General features: G+C 40.5%; 1 protein-coding gene across 2 annotated transcripts; it reads right to left on the minus strand.

The window, feature by feature from the left end:
- Positions 1-2,236: 2,236 nt before the first annotated feature.
- On the minus strand, positions 2,237-18,524 carry HACD4 (3-hydroxyacyl-CoA dehydratase 4). 2 transcript variants are annotated; one of them, XM_085212925.1, is made up of 8 exons: positions 18,323-18,517; positions 16,871-17,018; positions 15,154-15,257; positions 13,331-13,458; positions 9,134-9,246; positions 6,485-6,591; positions 5,758-5,889; positions 2,237-5,033 (listed from the first exon to the last, which is right to left on the minus strand). In XM_085212925.1, exons 2-8 carry the CDS (start codon positions 16,942-16,944, stop codon positions 4,951-4,953), a joined length of 741 nt encoding a protein of 246 aa, XP_085069051.1. In that variant the 5' UTR covers positions 16,945-17,018; positions 18,323-18,517; the 3' UTR covers positions 2,237-4,950. The 2 variants fall into 2 exon arrangements, with proteins under 2 accessions (XP_085069051.1, XP_031413173.2); XM_031557313.2 differs by lacking the exon at positions 16,871-17,018 and having other exon boundaries at positions 18,323-18,524.

Raw genomic sequence — 18,524 nt, forward strand, 5'->3', positions numbered from 1 at the left:
TGGATGTGGCCTATTTACTGAAGTGTGTTTTAAAGACTTGAATGAGTACTAGTTTTCAACTGATAACTAGCTTTTTACTAACAGCATGATGTCTTTGTGCAGCAGTGGCACGACAGGAAAGGTATGTAGGATACAGCTTCTGAAAAGGGTGTTACGCATGTCAGTTTTGCAACAGCTTTATCAGGACTGTTCAAATAAGTCAGTGTCTGCTAGGACATGGGGAACCCCTAGCTCCAGGATTACTGCAATTTTCCTGCCACTAAAAATTGTTCTTGTGTCTTTGCACAACTTTGTATATGAGAAGAGCTTTACCTCTGCAGTCTGGGGAAGAGAGGTCTTAAAGTAGGAAAGTTGTGTTTAGCAATCGTCCTCACTGAATGAAAGTTAACTGACAATAACTGCATGTGTACTGGAATCTAATGTCTTGCAAAGCTCTACTGCAAGGAAGCATTATGGCCTTTTGCCTGGGAGCCAAACCCTCTACAGGAACTCTCTCAATTTCAGGGCCGATAACATTTCTGTGCAGAAGAAATTTTCTACTGAATTCATCCCTGGCATTTCCTACCTAACAAGGTGAGTTCTAAGGAACAGCCATTGGCTTTTGCTGCATTGTTTCAGCAATTGGGTATGTGAAAAATTACCACAGTGCTTGCTTGCATTTCTAAAGTAGTGGATGATAATTTCCTGTTCTGTAGACCAGCAGTATGTGGAAAAGACAGTCTAAAGGTGAATGCACAGAAGGACTGAAACCATTATGCTCTTCAAAGTAACCTCTAACAAAGCCAAATCTTTTAGTGCTGCCATATCTAGTGTGCTATTGTAAAGTAACTTACAGTTCCACTCATCTTGAATTTGTGTCTGCATTAACATTCTACTTCAGATGAAAAGTGTGATCATTTAAGCAGAATCTGTTGGTAACACTCAAGTGCTGCATTACAGTTTACATAGTGGAACAGTACACAAACTACTGAATTGGAGTATATATATATAGTGAAAATACTCCAACATAGTATATAATTGTGTGTTAGCCCACAGAATTAAACAAAAGCTAGTTAGAAATACAATCCTCTGAAAGGCTGAGAAGTTCACTGTTGGGTACTTGCTGTGTGTCCTTTTATGTGTTGTTCCATTTCTGTTGGGCTGATCTTCCTGTAACATATGCCTAGCCTGTTATGGAGAGAGACTGTTTCTCCAGTTGTGTGGTGGTGCTGAAGAAATGAATATTATTTTTATTATTAGATGATCTCTTTCAAAATAGAACGTTCCTCTGGAAACAGTGACTTTCAAGGTGGACAAGTTAATTGCTACTGAAGTTTAAATATGTGATGAGGCAGCAAAGGGAGCTGGAGCTGGAGTGGGCAGTAGGTTGAATTCTTGTGATTCCAGCATAGCTGTTCTATAGGCAAGCAAAAGAGCAATGAACAATGGCTTATAAAACTTAAAATGTTTCTTTAATTCTTATATACAAATCCATTTTCACATTTCATATATATACTTATGAACTCAGTCTCACTCTACATAAGCTGTATAAAGACGGATTTTTTTTAAATGTAAGACAAATGTAGATATGCTTCTGTTCCTGAAGTGAATGTTTAATGTATCATTTTCTAGTGATATTCTTTCACCCTTGTTTATAGAGATGGCTCTTTGTTATATATATATATTATACTATATAAAGACTATATATGTCTTTATATAGTTATGTAAGAAAAGTGCTTATTTTGTTCAAGGGTTTTATTTCCCAGAGGTGAAAAGAAGCTAGGCAGTATTTGAGGCTTTTTTTTTTTTTTTTTTTTTTTTTTGCCTGCCCAGTCCTGACATTTCCAGAAATTACATCAGGTGGAGTTGAAGTTACGGTGGCCTATTGTGGTCATACATTGAACACTTTCTTCTCTAAATCTCCCTCTTGTCTGCCCCAAGTTACCTGTGCACCAGAAATGGGAGAAGTTTCCTGTAAGTAACTTCATATGCTGGAGTTCCTTCTCACAGTGATTTCAAAGAGTTGTTCTACAATTCCAGCCTTTTAGCCAGCTATTAGAATCAGTGCAATGGAAGCAGAATACATATTTTTATATTAAAACAAGCAAACATGAATATCTGTGCTGGGCTTGAGCAGGCTTGGTTGCTGGATGCCTACCCAGCCTCCTAACCAGAACAGGAAGAAAATCTCAGAGGTAGGGCTGAGTCGAAGGCAGGGAAATTCACCACTTACCATCATGAGCAAAACAAACTTGAGTCAGGTAAAGATCAGTTTATTGCCAAATGAACATACTGTGGTTATAAACAAATACAAAAACATTCCCTCCTACATGCTCAACTTCAATTCTTAATTGCTGTCGGAGGGGTGGGAAATAGGGATTATGATAACACTTTGTCTTTTCTACTGCTTTCTTCTCATACTGCATCCCTGCACTGGTGTGAGATCCCTCCTTCAGCATCTGCACTGGTGCAGGCCCTGCTCATGCACTGTAGTATTTCAAGAGCTGTTCCAGCATATGTCTTCATTGTGGAGTAGAGGCCATCTAGAAAAGGCTGCTCCAGTATTTCCATGGCTTTTTCAAGAAGTCCACATCCACTGCTGCAGTACTTCATTGCTGCATTTGGAGTTCTGCTCTGTGCCTGGAGCACCTCCTGCTGCACTGTCCTTGGCACCCACAGGGCTGCTTCTCACATATTTTCACTCCTTTCCCTCACAGCTAGTGTGCAGTGTTTTTAACATTTTCTTAAATAACATTTTCACAGAAGCGCTACTCACAATGTTAATAGCTCATTGGTGTCCTGTGGCAGCTGTTTTGGAGTCATCTCATACCAGCCCTCTGGCCAGGTCACAACTGTGGGCCTCTTCTTACAGAAGCCATCCATGCACCTTCCCTTGTGCTGCATAAACCCAATATAAGATGTCATGTTTCCTCCTACAGAGTCACTGAATAATTAGTTGGAGGGGATCTTGAAGATTCTCCAGTTCCAACCCCCTGTTGTGAGCAAGGCTGCTTCCCACCAGCCCAGGCTACCCAGGGCCCCACCCAATTTGGCCTTGAGCCCCCTCAGGGATGGAGAATCCACAGCTTCTCTAGGCAGCTGTGCCAGTGCCTCACCACCCTCTGAGTATTCTAAGAATTTCTTTCTAACATCTAACACAAGTCTATTCCCCTCTACTTTAAAGCCAATCTCCTTTGTCCTATCCCTATCAGACCATGTAAAGAGTCTGTCTCCTCTTGCTTACAAGCTCTCTGAGGTACTGGAAGGCTGCAATGATGTTTCCCCAGAACCTGTTCTTCTCCAGGCTGAAAAAGCCCAGCTCCCTCAGCCTCTCTTCATAAGAGGGGTTCTTCCACCCTCTGACTGCCTTCATGGCCCTCCTCTGGACCCACTCCAACAGCTCCACATCCTTCCTATACTATTAACTCTGGTTTTAGATCAAATGCATTCGATTGAATCTCCAAGAGGGGAGAAGTCCGTGTTTCACTTTGCATATTGCAGTGTCATTCGATTGTGAAGTGTTCCTGTTTCAGCTCTGTCCTTTGAAGTTGCCATCAACTTTCAGTTGCTTATCCTTTTCCTTATGCAGACTGTCTGCATTTGGAGTAGTTTGGGTCAGGCAGAAGTCCAAAGTGAAAGTACCTCTGGAAGTTGTCTGTAACAACATCCAAATTACTAACTCGTGTCTGCAGTGCTTTCAAACTATCCATGGTCCCCATTAAACTACTTCATGTAGGATCCCGTTGCTTATGCTTTGCATGTATCCCAGTGGTCACAACAGTCTGCAGGCGTTGTCTGCCACATATATTAAATAAAAATCATAGCAGGTCAAGACCAGTCTCACTTGGCTGCTACTTAGAATAGTTTGAACACCCTCATAAGAGCATGGTTTAGAAAGTTATACTAACAGCCTCTTTGTAATATGAAAGTGTTAATTTCCCCTTTAGCTCTTCCATCATTTGCCCAGTTTTCATTCAAGCTTAAGAAAAAAAAACAAGCCTCAGTTTTCTCCCCCATCTTCATGAAGTAAAATGCAGGTGATAGGCAATATGGATGAAACATAAGAAATGTTCCTATGCAGTTTATTCTGCAGCAGTCTGTTTTCTCCTTTTTATGAGGTTTCCTGGGCTGCTATCTGTTCGTGACTCCCAAATTCAAAAGACTATGCTCTGGTTGCTTTCTCACAAGTAGTCCAATAGAAGTAAAAGTGGCAGTGAACTTAAGTAAAACTGGTAGAATTTTGCATGTGACTTTTTTGATGGTCAGTATCTTCACACTATCAACTCACACTTCTATTGCTTATCTGTTTGCTGTTCAGCATGGAAGAAAAATCACATCAATGAAAAAGGTTCTCAGCATCTACCAGCACAGTGATGATAAGCTTTTCTTGGATATGTAGTACCCAAGTACCTGATCATTTGCCCTTATGGTTTACTTTGCTGGAATCCCTTTGGCAGAATGGGCCAGAAGGTCAGGGGTCTTTTGTGAATGTCTGAGGCAATCAGCATATGAATCTCATAGGATGCTTCCAGCTTCAGCTGTTTGAGAGATCCCCATTATAGCCAATTTATATATAGGAGGCACATACATGTTTGCTTAATATAATACAGTAAGTGTTGTTGTTGTTGTTACCTGATGATGATGAGGCAAGAATTAACACCAAAATAAGGGTTGTTAGTTTAACTGTGGTAAAGGCATTCTTCTGTATTTTTTTTTCTGAGTCCTCTTTTATTAGAAAAATATTCATTTTTAAAAATCCTGACATTTGAAGTCAAAACTTTCAAAAGTAACAAGTTATTTCAAACTGCTCCATTTTTGAGGAGCACTAGAGATGTTTCTTTTCTGAATATTCATCACAGCTGGATAATGTGCAGGCAAACATGCATGGAAAATCTTTGTCTCTTTTTTTCTGCCTATGACATGTACTAGCCCTCTGGGAAGAAATTTCATATTTCAAAACAAAGTATCAGCTTAGCTTCTTTTCTTTTTGGAGTTGCCTGTCTCTAGGTGAGCCTTCCTTTCTGAGAAGAGGTTCCGGATAATAAAGCACATACCTGAATTAAAACACAAAATGATGTAAGAATGAGGGAAGGTAGTCCAAAGCACCCTCAGTTCATGTAGGAGGAATAATACAAGCCTTTGTATGGCAACTCTGAACAGTCCCTTTCATGAACATAAAAACTGAACACTACATTACAATGATGAGATTCTTCCAATTAGCCTTAAAGCCAATAACAGAACAAAGGCTTAGCCACAAGGTTAGTTGTAGTCCAGATTTTATAACAGTATATTGTTGTGAAGGAGAAAAAGCTCAGTTTATATGCAATTTTTGGCTTTTTTTAAATCCCTTCGATGGATAAATAGGCCACATAAGTCTTAATATAGATGTAAGTCTTCACACCAACTGAGAGTAATGAGTGAGGAGGCATAGCACAGAACATGACCAAATAGGAACTGATTAAAAAGAAAACTTCCAAAGTTTGTATAAGGCCAAGATAATTTAAGAACTTTATATATGTATATATATGTACTTTAAATATATATATATATATATCTCCAACACACACACCACGTTTCTTGCAAAATTAATTATTTGTGAATGAAAACATCTGAGTTCAAATCAACCGGGCATAAGCCACCCTGCAGTACTCTACAGGAGGTATTGCAAAGAAAGTTACAGTTTGTGAAAGGAGCTACACTGATTTGATTGTGATTTTTAGTTGTCAAGGGCACTACAGTTGTGCTGAGACCTGGCTTTCTGAAGGATGAGATACTTACCTGTAAATAGCACTAGCAGGTACATTTTCAGAACATAGGGGAAGTACACTGAGAAGGCAAATGGAAATGGCAGCTTGACGGAGTATGTGCCAAAGGTTTCAAAATAAGGCAGTGATACACAGATCGCAAATGCTGCAAAATAACATGGTAAGCCTTTAGTCAAAAGAAGTAGAAGATCATCATAAAAAAGATCTCTAGGGCACAGATAGCCATACTGTATGCTGAATTTACCATGTCATTTATATGCACAGGTACACATTATTTTCTCTTGAGTTCAATTTTGTAGGTCTGAGGTATTACTTTCTATTAACACAAGAATTAGGAGATTTTACTATTCATAAAAAATTCTGCCACTGCTGCAGTTGTGCTGCTGCCCATATGATCTCAGTGGGCACATTTCCCAATGTAAGCGTGATAAGTGGCTAAGCATGGCTAAGCTGATAGTGTCAGCCTCAGTGGGGAAAAAAGCAGCACTGTTATTTGTAGGCTAATGCAGTCAGTCTGGAATCTGTGTTTGACCATACTCTTAAAAAACAGAGAACGCCTAAAAAGAAAGAAATTACAGAAAAGACAAGTGACACAAAAGTTAATTAGACTGTACAAAAACATTTATGTCTGCTTTGGCAACACAGAAATGTCTTAGAAACACAAATGACAATTGAACAGATTAAATTTTATTGGAGAAGATAAATGAATCTGTGGTTGGTCCCCCATCCCATCTCCGTACCTTTAGCCAGAACTGAAAGTGGATAGAGCAGGATGCACAGTGAGAAGTTCAGCCACGTCAGTGGTAAGTAGTGTATTTCCATCCTTGCCAACATGTTGTAAGTGTACCTACAGCAAGAGGAAGAGTAGGTGATCTCAGATGGAATACGCCTGTCTTTAAAGAAGCATTACTGAAAAATCTGAGGGGGTTGCAGAAGAGTATGGAAGTATCCATCTGAGAATCTTTCAGAGCGTAACTTTAGAAATTTTGTTCATACTCTCATTCAGGTTGAAAATGGATAGTTCAGTTTTCAGAAGTGTTATTTGCAGTGCTAACCTGGAGCAGGCAGACAGCAAGACAGCTCTCCAGCCCAAAGTGCACGATTCCAACTCAGTCCATCAGACAACAGATTTCAGATGGGCACGTTACAAGGGAGGGGCAGGTGCAGCATGACTGCTGGTTGGATTAAGAAAATGCTGATATATATGTCCACTGGAATAGTTACAGCCCGACTAGAGACTGAACAGCCAGGTACACACAGGTATTCACTCTTCTGTAGCATGGCTGCCCTTCCCCTCAGGGCCTCAGAAGGGGTCATTGGTATCAAAAAAAAAAATAAAAAATAGTAGTAACACTCCAAAGTACTGCAGCATTTTGTTCTTACTGTGGCTGCTGATGTTGATGTCTCCCACAAGGAGACCTGAATGTGTAGGACCTCAGTCTCCAAAAGTGAGCTAAAGATAGCGAGTTTCTGTGACCTATAACTAATAAATGGCTTTCTAGACAGTGCAGAAGCTTGCCCATTCATACTTTTGGCCATCTGAAAGGCTCTTTGCCCTGTGGTAATGCTAAAGATATGTAAAAAAGGATAAACCACTGTTAGCCAGAAATGTTTCTGACAGATAAAGCCAGCATTAAACAAACCTCATATTTCTTCTACTAATTAATTAGACTAATTTTGTATAATTTCTGTACTGTAGGAGAGTGACAGGCTAGAAATGTATCAGTTTCTCTCAAGCTTACTCTGTACAACTTCTCTCTTTTTTAAATTAGTGTTTCTAAGGCTTAACCTCAATCCACTGGAAAAAGGAGACAGCTACTCCGTTTCTATATACCTCCCTGGACTGTTTATGATATAAGCAAGAAAGCTCAGATATGGAAAACTTTGCAGTATTTGCCATCAGTGTATCATTAGCCCTAATGCACAGCATATTTATGTCCCTAAAGAACTATGTGCTAGAGTTTGGTAATACTTCAAGACTCATATGCTGAGGGATAGAATAATGTCTAATGCTCCTCTGAGTTGCTAGACCACAGCACAGATGCTGTAAAGTAAATCAGTTAAGATGTCTAAGTCAGCAGGAGTTATTTTATGCATTCCTGTTTTAATTGTACACTTGCTGCTTCCAACCACTATATCCTATCTACCTATTAAAGAGCCACTGTTACTGCCATAAAGTTGGATTCTGTTCCTCAACAATAATGTAAAATAATTATGTATTTACAGAACTATTATGCATCAACAGGACTGTATAGCCAATATTATTTACATTTTTGGCCTCTCTCCCTGGCTGTGCAGAATGTTTTCATTTGAAATTAAGTTCCACTCTGTTGGCTTTACTAAATTCAAAAATAAATGGAGTGATGATCCAAACAAGACAACAAGTGGTTTATTAATGCATGTAGTACAAACAGATTTTAACTCAGTTTCAGACTTTATTATCAATCCTACCAGCTATTTTATTTTTCCAGGTCTCTTGTAACTAACATTTCTTCTGTTGCTTAAATATCTACACCCCAGTCAGCCCTCAAAACGATGTATTCAAAATGGCAGAGGACTATTTTAGATGGATAGGCAGTGTGTAACCCATAAAGAAATCAGCTCCTGCTGGGAGGCTATCATGAGGGCTTTGCTTTGTTTGAACGCTTGACTCCATCTGCCCTCCTTGCTGTAAGTCTACAAGCTGAGGTTCACAGAGGCTTAAGTAACATTTGAAAAATGTTACTGACTGCAGATATCAAAGCAAAAATCAGCAAGATGGAATTTGCGCTGTTATATTCCACCACGGTCACCACATAAATCTTTTGAGACAAAAATCCTAAACTGTGTTGTGTCCTTTTTGTCTCTTGTGAGTTCTCCCTATGTATATAACTATACCAAAATTCTTGCTCTCTGCAGCAGGAGCTCTTGGCTTTCCATATAAAGCACAGTGCAATTAAACGCAGAATAACTTTTCAGTCTCAGGAATAAGTTCTGCAGGTGCTGCCTTACTGTGTCAACTGTCTGGGATCAACATGACATATTAAAACAAATAGCTGTGCTCTTAAATACTAAAGCAATGGAATTGTAAATCACACTGGGAAACTGCAATTCCTCAGTAGATTGCTAGGATTTTCTTCATTCTTTTTGTTAATAAAGTCAAATCCTTTGAACTAGAAATGTTAATGCAGTGATTTGCTTCTATAAATTGCTGTCACTCAGATATGCCAATTATTATAAAAATTAGTAAGCAGCTTATCAAGTCTAAGCTTTTTTTTATTTAAAATTGAAAAAAACTTTTTTCTGTCAATTTTCAATATAGTGAAATGATGAACCTGCAACACAGTGGTGAGGCTTTCTTTGCAAGAACAAACCACTTTCCCTTCACAGTTTAACCACTGACTTCTTACCTGACCACATCTAATAAATTCCAAAGGAAAAATAAAACACACACAATGTATTTCCCTTGAACTTCTTCCTGACTGTTGATCACGACAAACAACACAATTATTCTCTCAGTGATCTGAAAGGAAAAAAAGAATTGTGAACTCGAGCTAGCATGTTCAACAACTCTCATTTCTATGCTATTTTAGCAAAACAGTATGCTAGACAGCAGTAATGTCACATTCCCAGCTCTGCTTTCCATAGCTTGGAGATCTGAATCTTGAAGGATATCTCTCACAGGAGATTTCCAAAAATTAGGAAGAAAAGTTAAATTACTTGGTTTTCTTCCTTTCTTATTCCTGCATAGAAGAAATGGCTTTTACCTCATCATTTATATCAATTGTTGCCATGATATTTATGTCATAACAACATTTTCCTAATGGCTGACCCTTAGCTGATCCAAAAGGTATTCTTTTACAAATGAAAAGACATAAAATAGATTGAACAGGCAGTGCTGCAGCTTAAATCATATTGTAGCAATATTACAGCTCAATATATAATAATATAATAAAATAATAATACTATATAATATAATTTAAAAAAAATGGGCTATTTTTTTTGCAAGTAAAAGAAGTGGAATATTGAATGGGATTGTGGGCTGCAGAAAATAAATAGAACAGAAACTGAGTTAAAAGGATTTTGGTGAAGAATGGTAAAGGAGTACAGTGCTGGTACTGGGGGCAGTTTGTTACAGACCCTAAAATCAGACTGTGCTGTGGAGAGAGAATTCTGCAATTCTGCTAGTGTGAAAGATACTTCAAGGAATTGCCACAGAGAACTGTCTCACCTGGAGACAAAGCTTTATCACAGTAATGAAAAGTTCAACGTATTTTTCTTTGTGAGAGCTGGCAGATTTTCCAAAGAATCACTTGCTAATGAGGACATGGTGCTGGATGGAAAAGTGCTACAAAAAACAGAGGCTGAATGGCTGGGAACTGATGCCATTCCAATGAGACAGGAGGACATGCAGTAATTCTCATCCCCAATTTCAGAAAGATGAGCACTGGCCAATGTAGCCAGTATTAACAGAGTAGCTTTGGAGAACCAGCTTCATGGTCTCAGAGCAGGAGTGACTGTGGTGCTCCTCTCCTTGGGCACAGATTGATGCACAGGAGCACAAGTACTGCCTGACAGCTCAAACACATATCCTCCACCATAGGACTTTTATTTGGAAAGGGCAGAGCTGGGGGAATAAGCCACCCTGACTGCACAAAATGAAGCCAGAGATCAGACTGTAAAGCAGGTTAAGTGCCTGCAGTAGCGGGGAACAGGCATGACACAGAGCAAGTTCTGGGCAGGTATTCTGCTCCAGCTAAACACCAGTCTCAGCCAACGTGCCATGAGATGCACAAAGCAGCCATGGAGTTTGAAAGTGAAAACCACCCATGGTCTTGCAATGGAACAAACTTGTGAGGATGCTCTTGTGAGCATGCAAGTCTAGTTGCCCAGTGTGCTTTTGATGGCTTCAGGAAGATGGAACGCATACTTCATTTCCACGCCAACAAAGAGGTTGCCCTTCTGCTTACACCTACTCCCTGTCAAAACAGTGTGTCCTTTTCTTTCATAGCACTCACACCTTGGGTTACCCAGACAAATGATGGGTTAGTCAGAGTCCAGGGAGATCTGAAGCAAGGAAAAGGACACAGTGCTACCTGAGAAAGAGGCACTTCCAGGAAATGTCACTTGGTGTGAGCCTGGCACACGTATCTGGAATTGTGTAAATACATATGTGTGCACACATACACGAATGTATATAGTTAGGTTTACATACATATACAAACTGCTAAGATGCAGCTCATTTGTATAGATCATCTGTCTCTTGCACAAATGAAAATACATCCTTCTCTGTCACTACTCCCTTAAAAAAAAAAAAAAGTAGCAAAACCAGAAGTCCAGTGTTTTCATGTTCAGAAAAGGGAAGTATGTGCTAACACATCACAAAGCATAAATAAAACAGTTTCATTTTTAATTCCTTCTTGATCTCTGTGTTAAACTGGAGTTTCCTTCCTGTCCCAGCACTGGTCTCTCACAGGACACAGCAAGTGCTGTAGAAGAGGGTAAATTTCCACAAGGCAGCCTGGGCATTTAAATAAGTAAGTGAAACAGAACAGATCAGACTAGCTGAGGCTTGGGCAGGAGCAGACTGCACATTCACTTCCATTTACTAATAACAGTGACTATGCAGTATCATTAGTACCTGAAACTCTTAGAAACACCAGTCTTTCCCTACATCTCTTGCTGATGTATCAATGCCATCTGTTTTTACTCCCTGGGCAGAAGAATACTAAATTTCAGTGATTTGGCAACTGCAGTGACACGTGATACCCTGTCTCCTGGCCTCTTCTCAGTCACCCAGTCTGCAAATGCCATGAGGGACATTCATTTGCACCAGCTTTGTGCCCCTCCCTTCACTTCTCTTTCTCAAGAGCACCCATTACATGAGAACTGTCTTTCTTTTGCAGTGTGGCTTGGCCATGACCTACCTAATCTTCTCACAATTCTAGGGGTCTGAAACTGTCCCTCAATGAAGCTGTCCCAAACTGGTTTTCCTGAAAACATCTGAGCTTGCTTTTGCACTGTCTGTAATGTGTATCTTGACGTGTTCCCTGCAAATTCTTCATTCAAACTCCAATAAAAGTTTCTTTCTGCAATAGAGTCTGCAGAAAAATCAGCTGTCACAAGGGTGCATTTGCAGCTGGTTTTATTGAAGGTGATGTTACCTCTGTCCATGTGCTGCCATTGCCACCTGTTCTCATCTCTGAGATGAACTTAACTGTGGATGTGCATGAACATGCGCACTCCCAGGGACGCATCTAAGGATGTTGTTTACACTTACAGTCAGAACAAGCAATGGAAAAAAAGAACTGCACAACCACTACCAAATTATTGCAGCCTTACAGTGCACTATTGGCAGTAGCCCAGCAGGCTATGGTAGGATAAGCCTCTCTACTGTTTTTTCCCAGTGCATTATGGAAAATATCTCCTCTTCCCAAGATGCAGAGGAAGGCATGGCAAAGCACAAAGGATTAATGTAAGCACACAGATGCTTAAGCTGTACCGTCACAGCAGAAACAGACCAAATGAAAACAGAGCCTGTATTCAGAAACCTGTGCATCTTATCTAGAAAGCATGAAAGTGATGCTAACATCAAGATAAGACAGTTTTTTTGAGGGGAAAATAGCCAAGTAACGATCCAAATCTATCTTTACCATAGAGCAAATGCTGAGAGTCACAGTGCCAAACTCTTCCCTGACTCATCTTGTTAATGCTGCCCTGGGTAATACTGCACTAATTGCAGTACCCAAGAAAGATCACTCTTTTTTTTCTCACAGTTCACATCTGCTATCTTCTGTGCTGGTTCACAGCAGTGTGTGTGCAGGCTTCTCTGATCTCTGTTCCATAGGATGAGTGTGAAAAGAACATGCCAGGGTTGGGGAATGTGTAAACTTTGCCAGGGCAGACCTCACTCTAATGCCAGGCAGGCTTACCGGACTGCTCTTCTCTCCAAGAAATGACATGAGGTTTGTTAAAGGATTATATATATATGAGATTGGATGCTTTTCAAAAAAAAATAAAAATAAAAATAAAAATCCTGATTAGTATAAGAATGTATGGATTTAAGCAGGGAGAAAAAGCAGTTAATTGTTTTTGGTAAATTTGATACCATACTGCATGAACAGCATGAAGAACAGAGATCTCTACCAGTCAGTCCATCTCTAATGGAGATTTTGAAAGAGGAACATCTTCACCCTTGTAATATGTCACTTGGCAAAAATGGACTATTCAGAAAACTAAAAACACAACTAACTTACTCTTAGTCTTCTACCTTCTGACTGCAGAGAGCAACATTAGTTTCACCATTATTCAAATGTTAAAGATTAGAAAGGTTTGAGGTAAATTCAAGTCAACAGTTTTCCTTTTTCTGATGCATTAAAAAAAAAAATTTCCAAAACCTAGTTGAACTCCCAACAGAAAGCAAGAGTGCAGCATAAAAAAACGCCAGCAAACCACAGAATTACAGGGGCTGGAAGGGACCTCAAGATATCATAATGCTCAACCCCCCTGCTAAAGCACAATAGATCGCAAGGTAGGCATCCAGACCTGTCAGAGTAGCATGGCTAGTTCAGAATTATATATGTTGTAGAATACAGCTAAGGACATACCTGCAAAAACCTGGGGAAGAGACGGCTTTTATCAATGCCAATGAGGATGTGTAGGATCTCCAGTACAGATAACAACTGACAAAGGCGCATCACAAGCCCTATGGAGTAAAATGTGTCGGCTAATGAATCTACAGGGAAAATAAAGAAGAAAATTGGAATTGGTTACAAAGCAAAAGTCCAGATCAACTGCTGAGTTTGATTCTGCCCGTCGCACCTGGAAATGACAAGAAATAGAGTTCATATGGTATCAAAATTTCAGTAGCAGAAGCAGACATTTAGGGAGGGAAAAAGGCAGCCTGCTGTGTCTGCAGGTCATAGAATCACAGAATCACAAGGTTGGAAAGGATCTAAAAGATCATCTAGTTCAACTGTCCTCCCATCACCAATGCTACCACAAGCTACTAAATCATATCTCGTGGCTTCTATCCAGGTGCCTCTTGAACACAGCCACGGACGGCCATTCCACCGCCTCCCTAGGCAGCCATTCCAGTGCCTGACCACTCTCTGAGAGAAAAAGTTTTTCCTCATCTCCAACCTAAACCTCCTCTGGTACAACTTGTGGCCATTTCCTCGAGTCCTGTTTGTTGCCTGGAAGAAGAGGCCAAAACCCTCCTCATCACAGCCTCCCTTCAGGAAGTTGTAGAGTGCAATGAGGTCTCCCCTGAGCCTCCTCTTCTCCAGATTAAACAATCCCAGCTCCTTCAGTCACTCCTCATTAGATTTGTGCTCCAGACCCCTCACCAGTTTCGTTGCCCTTCTCTGGACATGTTCCAGGATCTCAATGTCTTTCTTGTGGTGAGGGGCCCAAAACTGAACACAATACTCAAGATGCGGCCTCACCAGTACTGAGTACAGGGGGATGATCACCTCCCTGCTCCCTCTGGCCACACTATTTCTAACGCAGGCCAGAATGCTGTTGGCCCTCTTGGCCACCTGGGCACACTGTCGGCTCATGTTCAGCCGAACATCGACCAACACCCCCAGGTCCCTTTCCTCTTCACAATCATCCAGCCACTCAGTCCCAAGCCTATAGCACTGCATGGGTTTGTTGTAGCCAAAGTGCAGGACCCAGCACATGGCCTTGTTGACCCTCATCCCATTTGTCTTAGCCCAGCGATCCAGCCTATCCAGATTCCTCTGAAAAGCCTCCCTACCCTCAGGCAGATCTCACTCAGAGGCAGGAAACAGAGAAAAGAACGGGAGTGTCCATATTTGATGCACTGGCAGACATTGCACAAGACATGTTGGTTTACAGATATCCCTTTAGGATATTTCTAAACATGAAGAAGCATAAAATATGGAGATGCTGAAGTTCCTGCCTGTATCAGTACCCATGACACCTCCTAAATCAACTAGACCACAAAATATATGCGTTATGTATCCACAACTGCCACCTATAAACTATTTTGAATTTCCAGTCATTTGTTTTCTATTTTTGTACACTGACTTCAGACAACTAAATCTGAAAGAGAAATATGCTGTAACGTTTTGGGAGATGCAAAGTTGTGTGCAGTAATTACAAAGATCTTCCCTCCGAGTGGCTTCAATAGGACTGATACTCACCATAATGACTTGACCTACTCACATGTAGGTCTGCGTCTAAATCAAATGTTGCTGGCACAGTACCGAATATTAAAATGCTCAATTTTTGCTGCAGTATACAAGTAAATTATTCATCCTTTTTAATGGAAAGAAACAATGCTTTTCTTAATTAAAATTACAGCCCATGGTATTGGATAGAACTATGTATGTCTACATTTTGTTAAGTTTCTCTATACCATCGCCTCGTAAAATGTTTAAGGGAAATACAGAATGAATCCTACCTTTTCCAAACGACATGTACCTGATGATCATATTTGTAAATATCCAGGAATGCCCACAGAATTGCATCAGGTCATACACAAAGAGGTAGGTCTTCACAGGAAAGCTGTGGAGGTGAAAATGTTAAAGCAAACTATATTATTTAAATACAACTCCAAAAATAACGTCTTCCACTTAATTCCATGGAAATTACAACCGATGCAAAAAACGCTATTTGATAGAGCAAATTCTCAGCTGTGTCATTCTGCACACTTACATTTAATAAATTGAATCATCTGTTGAAGCAGACAAATTTTTATAGCTATTCTGATTTTATTTTAATAGATAAGCACAGAATCACTGAATGTCAAATTGGAAGGGACCTTGAAAGATCATCTAGTCCAAATAATCTGACTGCAGAATGGTATAGGTTCTGGAGATATTTAATTTCAATTCCAATAAATACATTTTCTTATCACTTATTCTGTAGACAGATGATTGTCTGTCCTCCAGCTACAAAAAGGATAATCTTTTTTGGAAATGAATTCATTAATTTTTTATTAGAATTCCTCTCATGTGTTTCACCAATTGATTCTCTGTCCCAGTAAGTACTAAGATCTCTTGCCCCTTGATCCCATGCGTTTGTGTTATCGTGAAATGTTTGCCACCAAACCTTTTTTCCTTTATGTCCACACATAAACAAAGTGAATTTCTGTTCATTATAAATAAATGCTTTGGAATATCTGAACATTATAAATGAATATAATTTATTCCCAACATTGTACTAAGTCTATAAATAACAAGAATATGGATGGTTGTGTTGTTTTGTTGGTGGTTTGTTGTTGTTTTTTTTGCAAACTGACTTAGGTAATCTGACCTAGATTTTTAATCAAAGTATATCCTATGGTTATCATAGTAAATGCCTTTCTTCCTCTCTTCCTGATACATAGGATGGCTGCTCTGCCAATAATTACTTCTACAAGCACAGAAGGATTTGTTGGCACAATTCGCCTCCAAAGAGACATCAATGCACTTTGATACTATGAAAGTAGGACACTGAAGGTCCAAGACAAGCGACAATCCATAAACTTTTATTTTGGGAAAACTATGATACAGCTAAATTGGCCTTAAATCCAGTAAGACCAAGTGACCTAAGAGTCCACCTGCTTTTTTGCTGGACAGCGTATTTCTTTCTTCTTGTAGTAAAAAAAAAAAAAACAAAAAACCACAAGTGTGGGACACTGTACAAAAAGACAAAAAAAAATATTGTTGTGATTTATTGTCTTATTACTATAGCCTGTAATGGTAGGAAAGTTATAGGAATCATCATAAAAATCTTAAGGCTTTCCAGTCAGTGCCTCCACCAGTCCGTTTGGCCCATACTGTCATGTGGGCTTTGCATTGAGTCCCTCTTCTTCTGGAGCTTATCACATCTGCTAAATCTATCTCTTTTCCTCAGAACTTGTCTTTCAGTGGTTCAGGCTTTTATTTTCCGAATTCTTCCTCCATCCACTGGCTAGATATTATCGTATTAGCAATTCCTAAACAGCCTAATCTTAGCTAAGCAGAGTGTAACCAAGATGTTTGTAACTACAGCTTCATGCTAGCATTTAGTCATTACGGCACACATTCTGTGATAAACTCATGAACTTTTAAATGTATATGCTGTTGTTATAGAGAGCCCCATTATTGCCCATGAAGCATAGAGATGTGCTGGCAGGAACTGCGCAATTTTGTTACCTGGAAGACCAATCTCTCATGTGTTGATGTTCTTTGAGTGAAGGAGTGCTCCTGATCTCAAAATGGGGTTTCATCCCACTGTGTTAATATTTACACAAAAGGTACCAAAAAAAGACCAAAGAGATGACTTTGGCAGATGCGAATAAATCTGCAAAGAATAAAAGGTGGTATCAGTGTAATCACAGGAAATGGAAATGTAGTTGTTCCCTATGATGTTCCTCATCTCCAGGATGTTAAGGCCAGACCCTTCTCTTAGGGAACCAGAAGCAGATTGAAGTTAACCTGTCTCTCTGTTCTGTCAGTTTTGTGTCACAAGACAAAGTTTATCCACATGCTTCTGTTTGACTGGCCACTGGCAGAAGAGATGGGCTTTAATTACATTTCCTTCTCTGCTCAACTCACAGCAGGCACCACTCTACATTCACCTCACAGAGCCTGTGGCTGTAGCACCCTTGCAGGAAAAGCATAGATCAGCAAGTCCAGCAACTGCCTGTGGACATCACTTTACTTTAGACTCACTGACTGACCTTACCAATCTCATTCTGCCTCCTCAGTGCCTGGTTTGAAAAATGGAGTTTCTGCTGCCTTTGTTGTCTGTAACGTGGTGCACTTCAGCGCTTCCAGATTGCTTTTAATGTTTCTCAGACTGAAGGCATTGCACATCACAGTACTCTGATAACAGGTGAAAGAAAAAGACATGGGACTTGCAGTAAAGAGATACAGAAGGTCAATATGCTGTCTGTTGTTTTGGTTTTCAATTCCACATTACCTATTGTGACTGATTTTATAACACATACACTGAAACGCTAGCAACCAACACTGCCTTGCATAGTGGCAGTGCTCACCTTTCTCTGGCTCTTAGCTGAAAACCTAGAACCCTAACTGAAACACTGGGCCATTCTGATCTTATCCAGGCAAGACGTTCCGAAGCTTCTTTTCCTCCCTGCTCTTCAGCAGCAGAATCATGTCAGCGTGGCTGGGCAACGGATCAGCCTGCACCTTGTTCGGTGGCTGTGCCAAATGAGGCCTCCCCAGGGGTCCACCCTTTCCAGCCAGGGCCTATGTGGGCCGGGTGCTTCCCTGCCACCGCAGCAACTGCACACCCTGCTGCCTTCTCTGAGCCCAGACTGGCTCACTGTACATGACAAAGCAGCCCTTGCCCTGAAACCAGGCAACAATGTTCCTTTTGGATTTATTTAATTCTCTAGAAAAGGTCTGCTAGAAAAGCCCCTTCACTGACACGGTTTCCTTCTAAGTCACACTGGTCTGAATTTCTGCCCCTTCCCCCTCCCACCCTGTGGGAAGCTGCAAGTGCTGCAGCTCAGGAAGGAGAGCTGCTGAGACCCTGCACGAAAGACGTGCTTTTCTCTCACAGGCACATCCCACTCTGCTTTGTTTTCCCTTCCTTTTCCTGACGAGCAGCCTAGGTCATCTCTGCACAAGAGTCATTACCTGTTGCAGGGGTCACACTGCTGCAACTGCTCCTGATCTTCCTCCTTTTTTCTCTTCACAGCTGCAGCAGCTGTTTGCTGGGATATCACCCCTCCTCTTTGCTCTTCCCCCACCCACAACGTCACTCTTTTGTAGCACTAAGCAGGAACAGTACTGCACTTCCGAGAAGGGAGTTTCTAACCTCAAATGTCTCCACACTGCC

This window comes from Meleagris gallopavo, chromosome Z, assembly GCF_905368555.1.
Source record: "Meleagris gallopavo chromosome Z, MGAL_WU_HG_1.1, whole genome shotgun sequence".
Taxonomy (NCBI): domain Eukaryota; kingdom Metazoa; phylum Chordata; class Aves; order Galliformes; family Phasianidae; genus Meleagris; species Meleagris gallopavo.

Bases quoted from the DNA above. Each gene is read 5' to 3' on its own strand.
- HACD4 (XM_085212925.1), bottom strand. From the start codon at position 16,944: ATGAAACCCCATTTTGAGATCAGGAGCACTCCTTCACTCAAAGAACAT. The intron at 13,459-15,153 runs GTAGGATTCATT...TTTTCCCTGTAG, and splicing joins GTACATGTCGTTTGGAAAAG to ATTCATTAGCCGACACATTT. The intron at 6,592-9,133 runs GTAAGAAGTCAG...CTCTTGCTGTAG, and splicing joins AATTTATTAGATGTGGTCAG to GTACACTTACAACATGTTGG.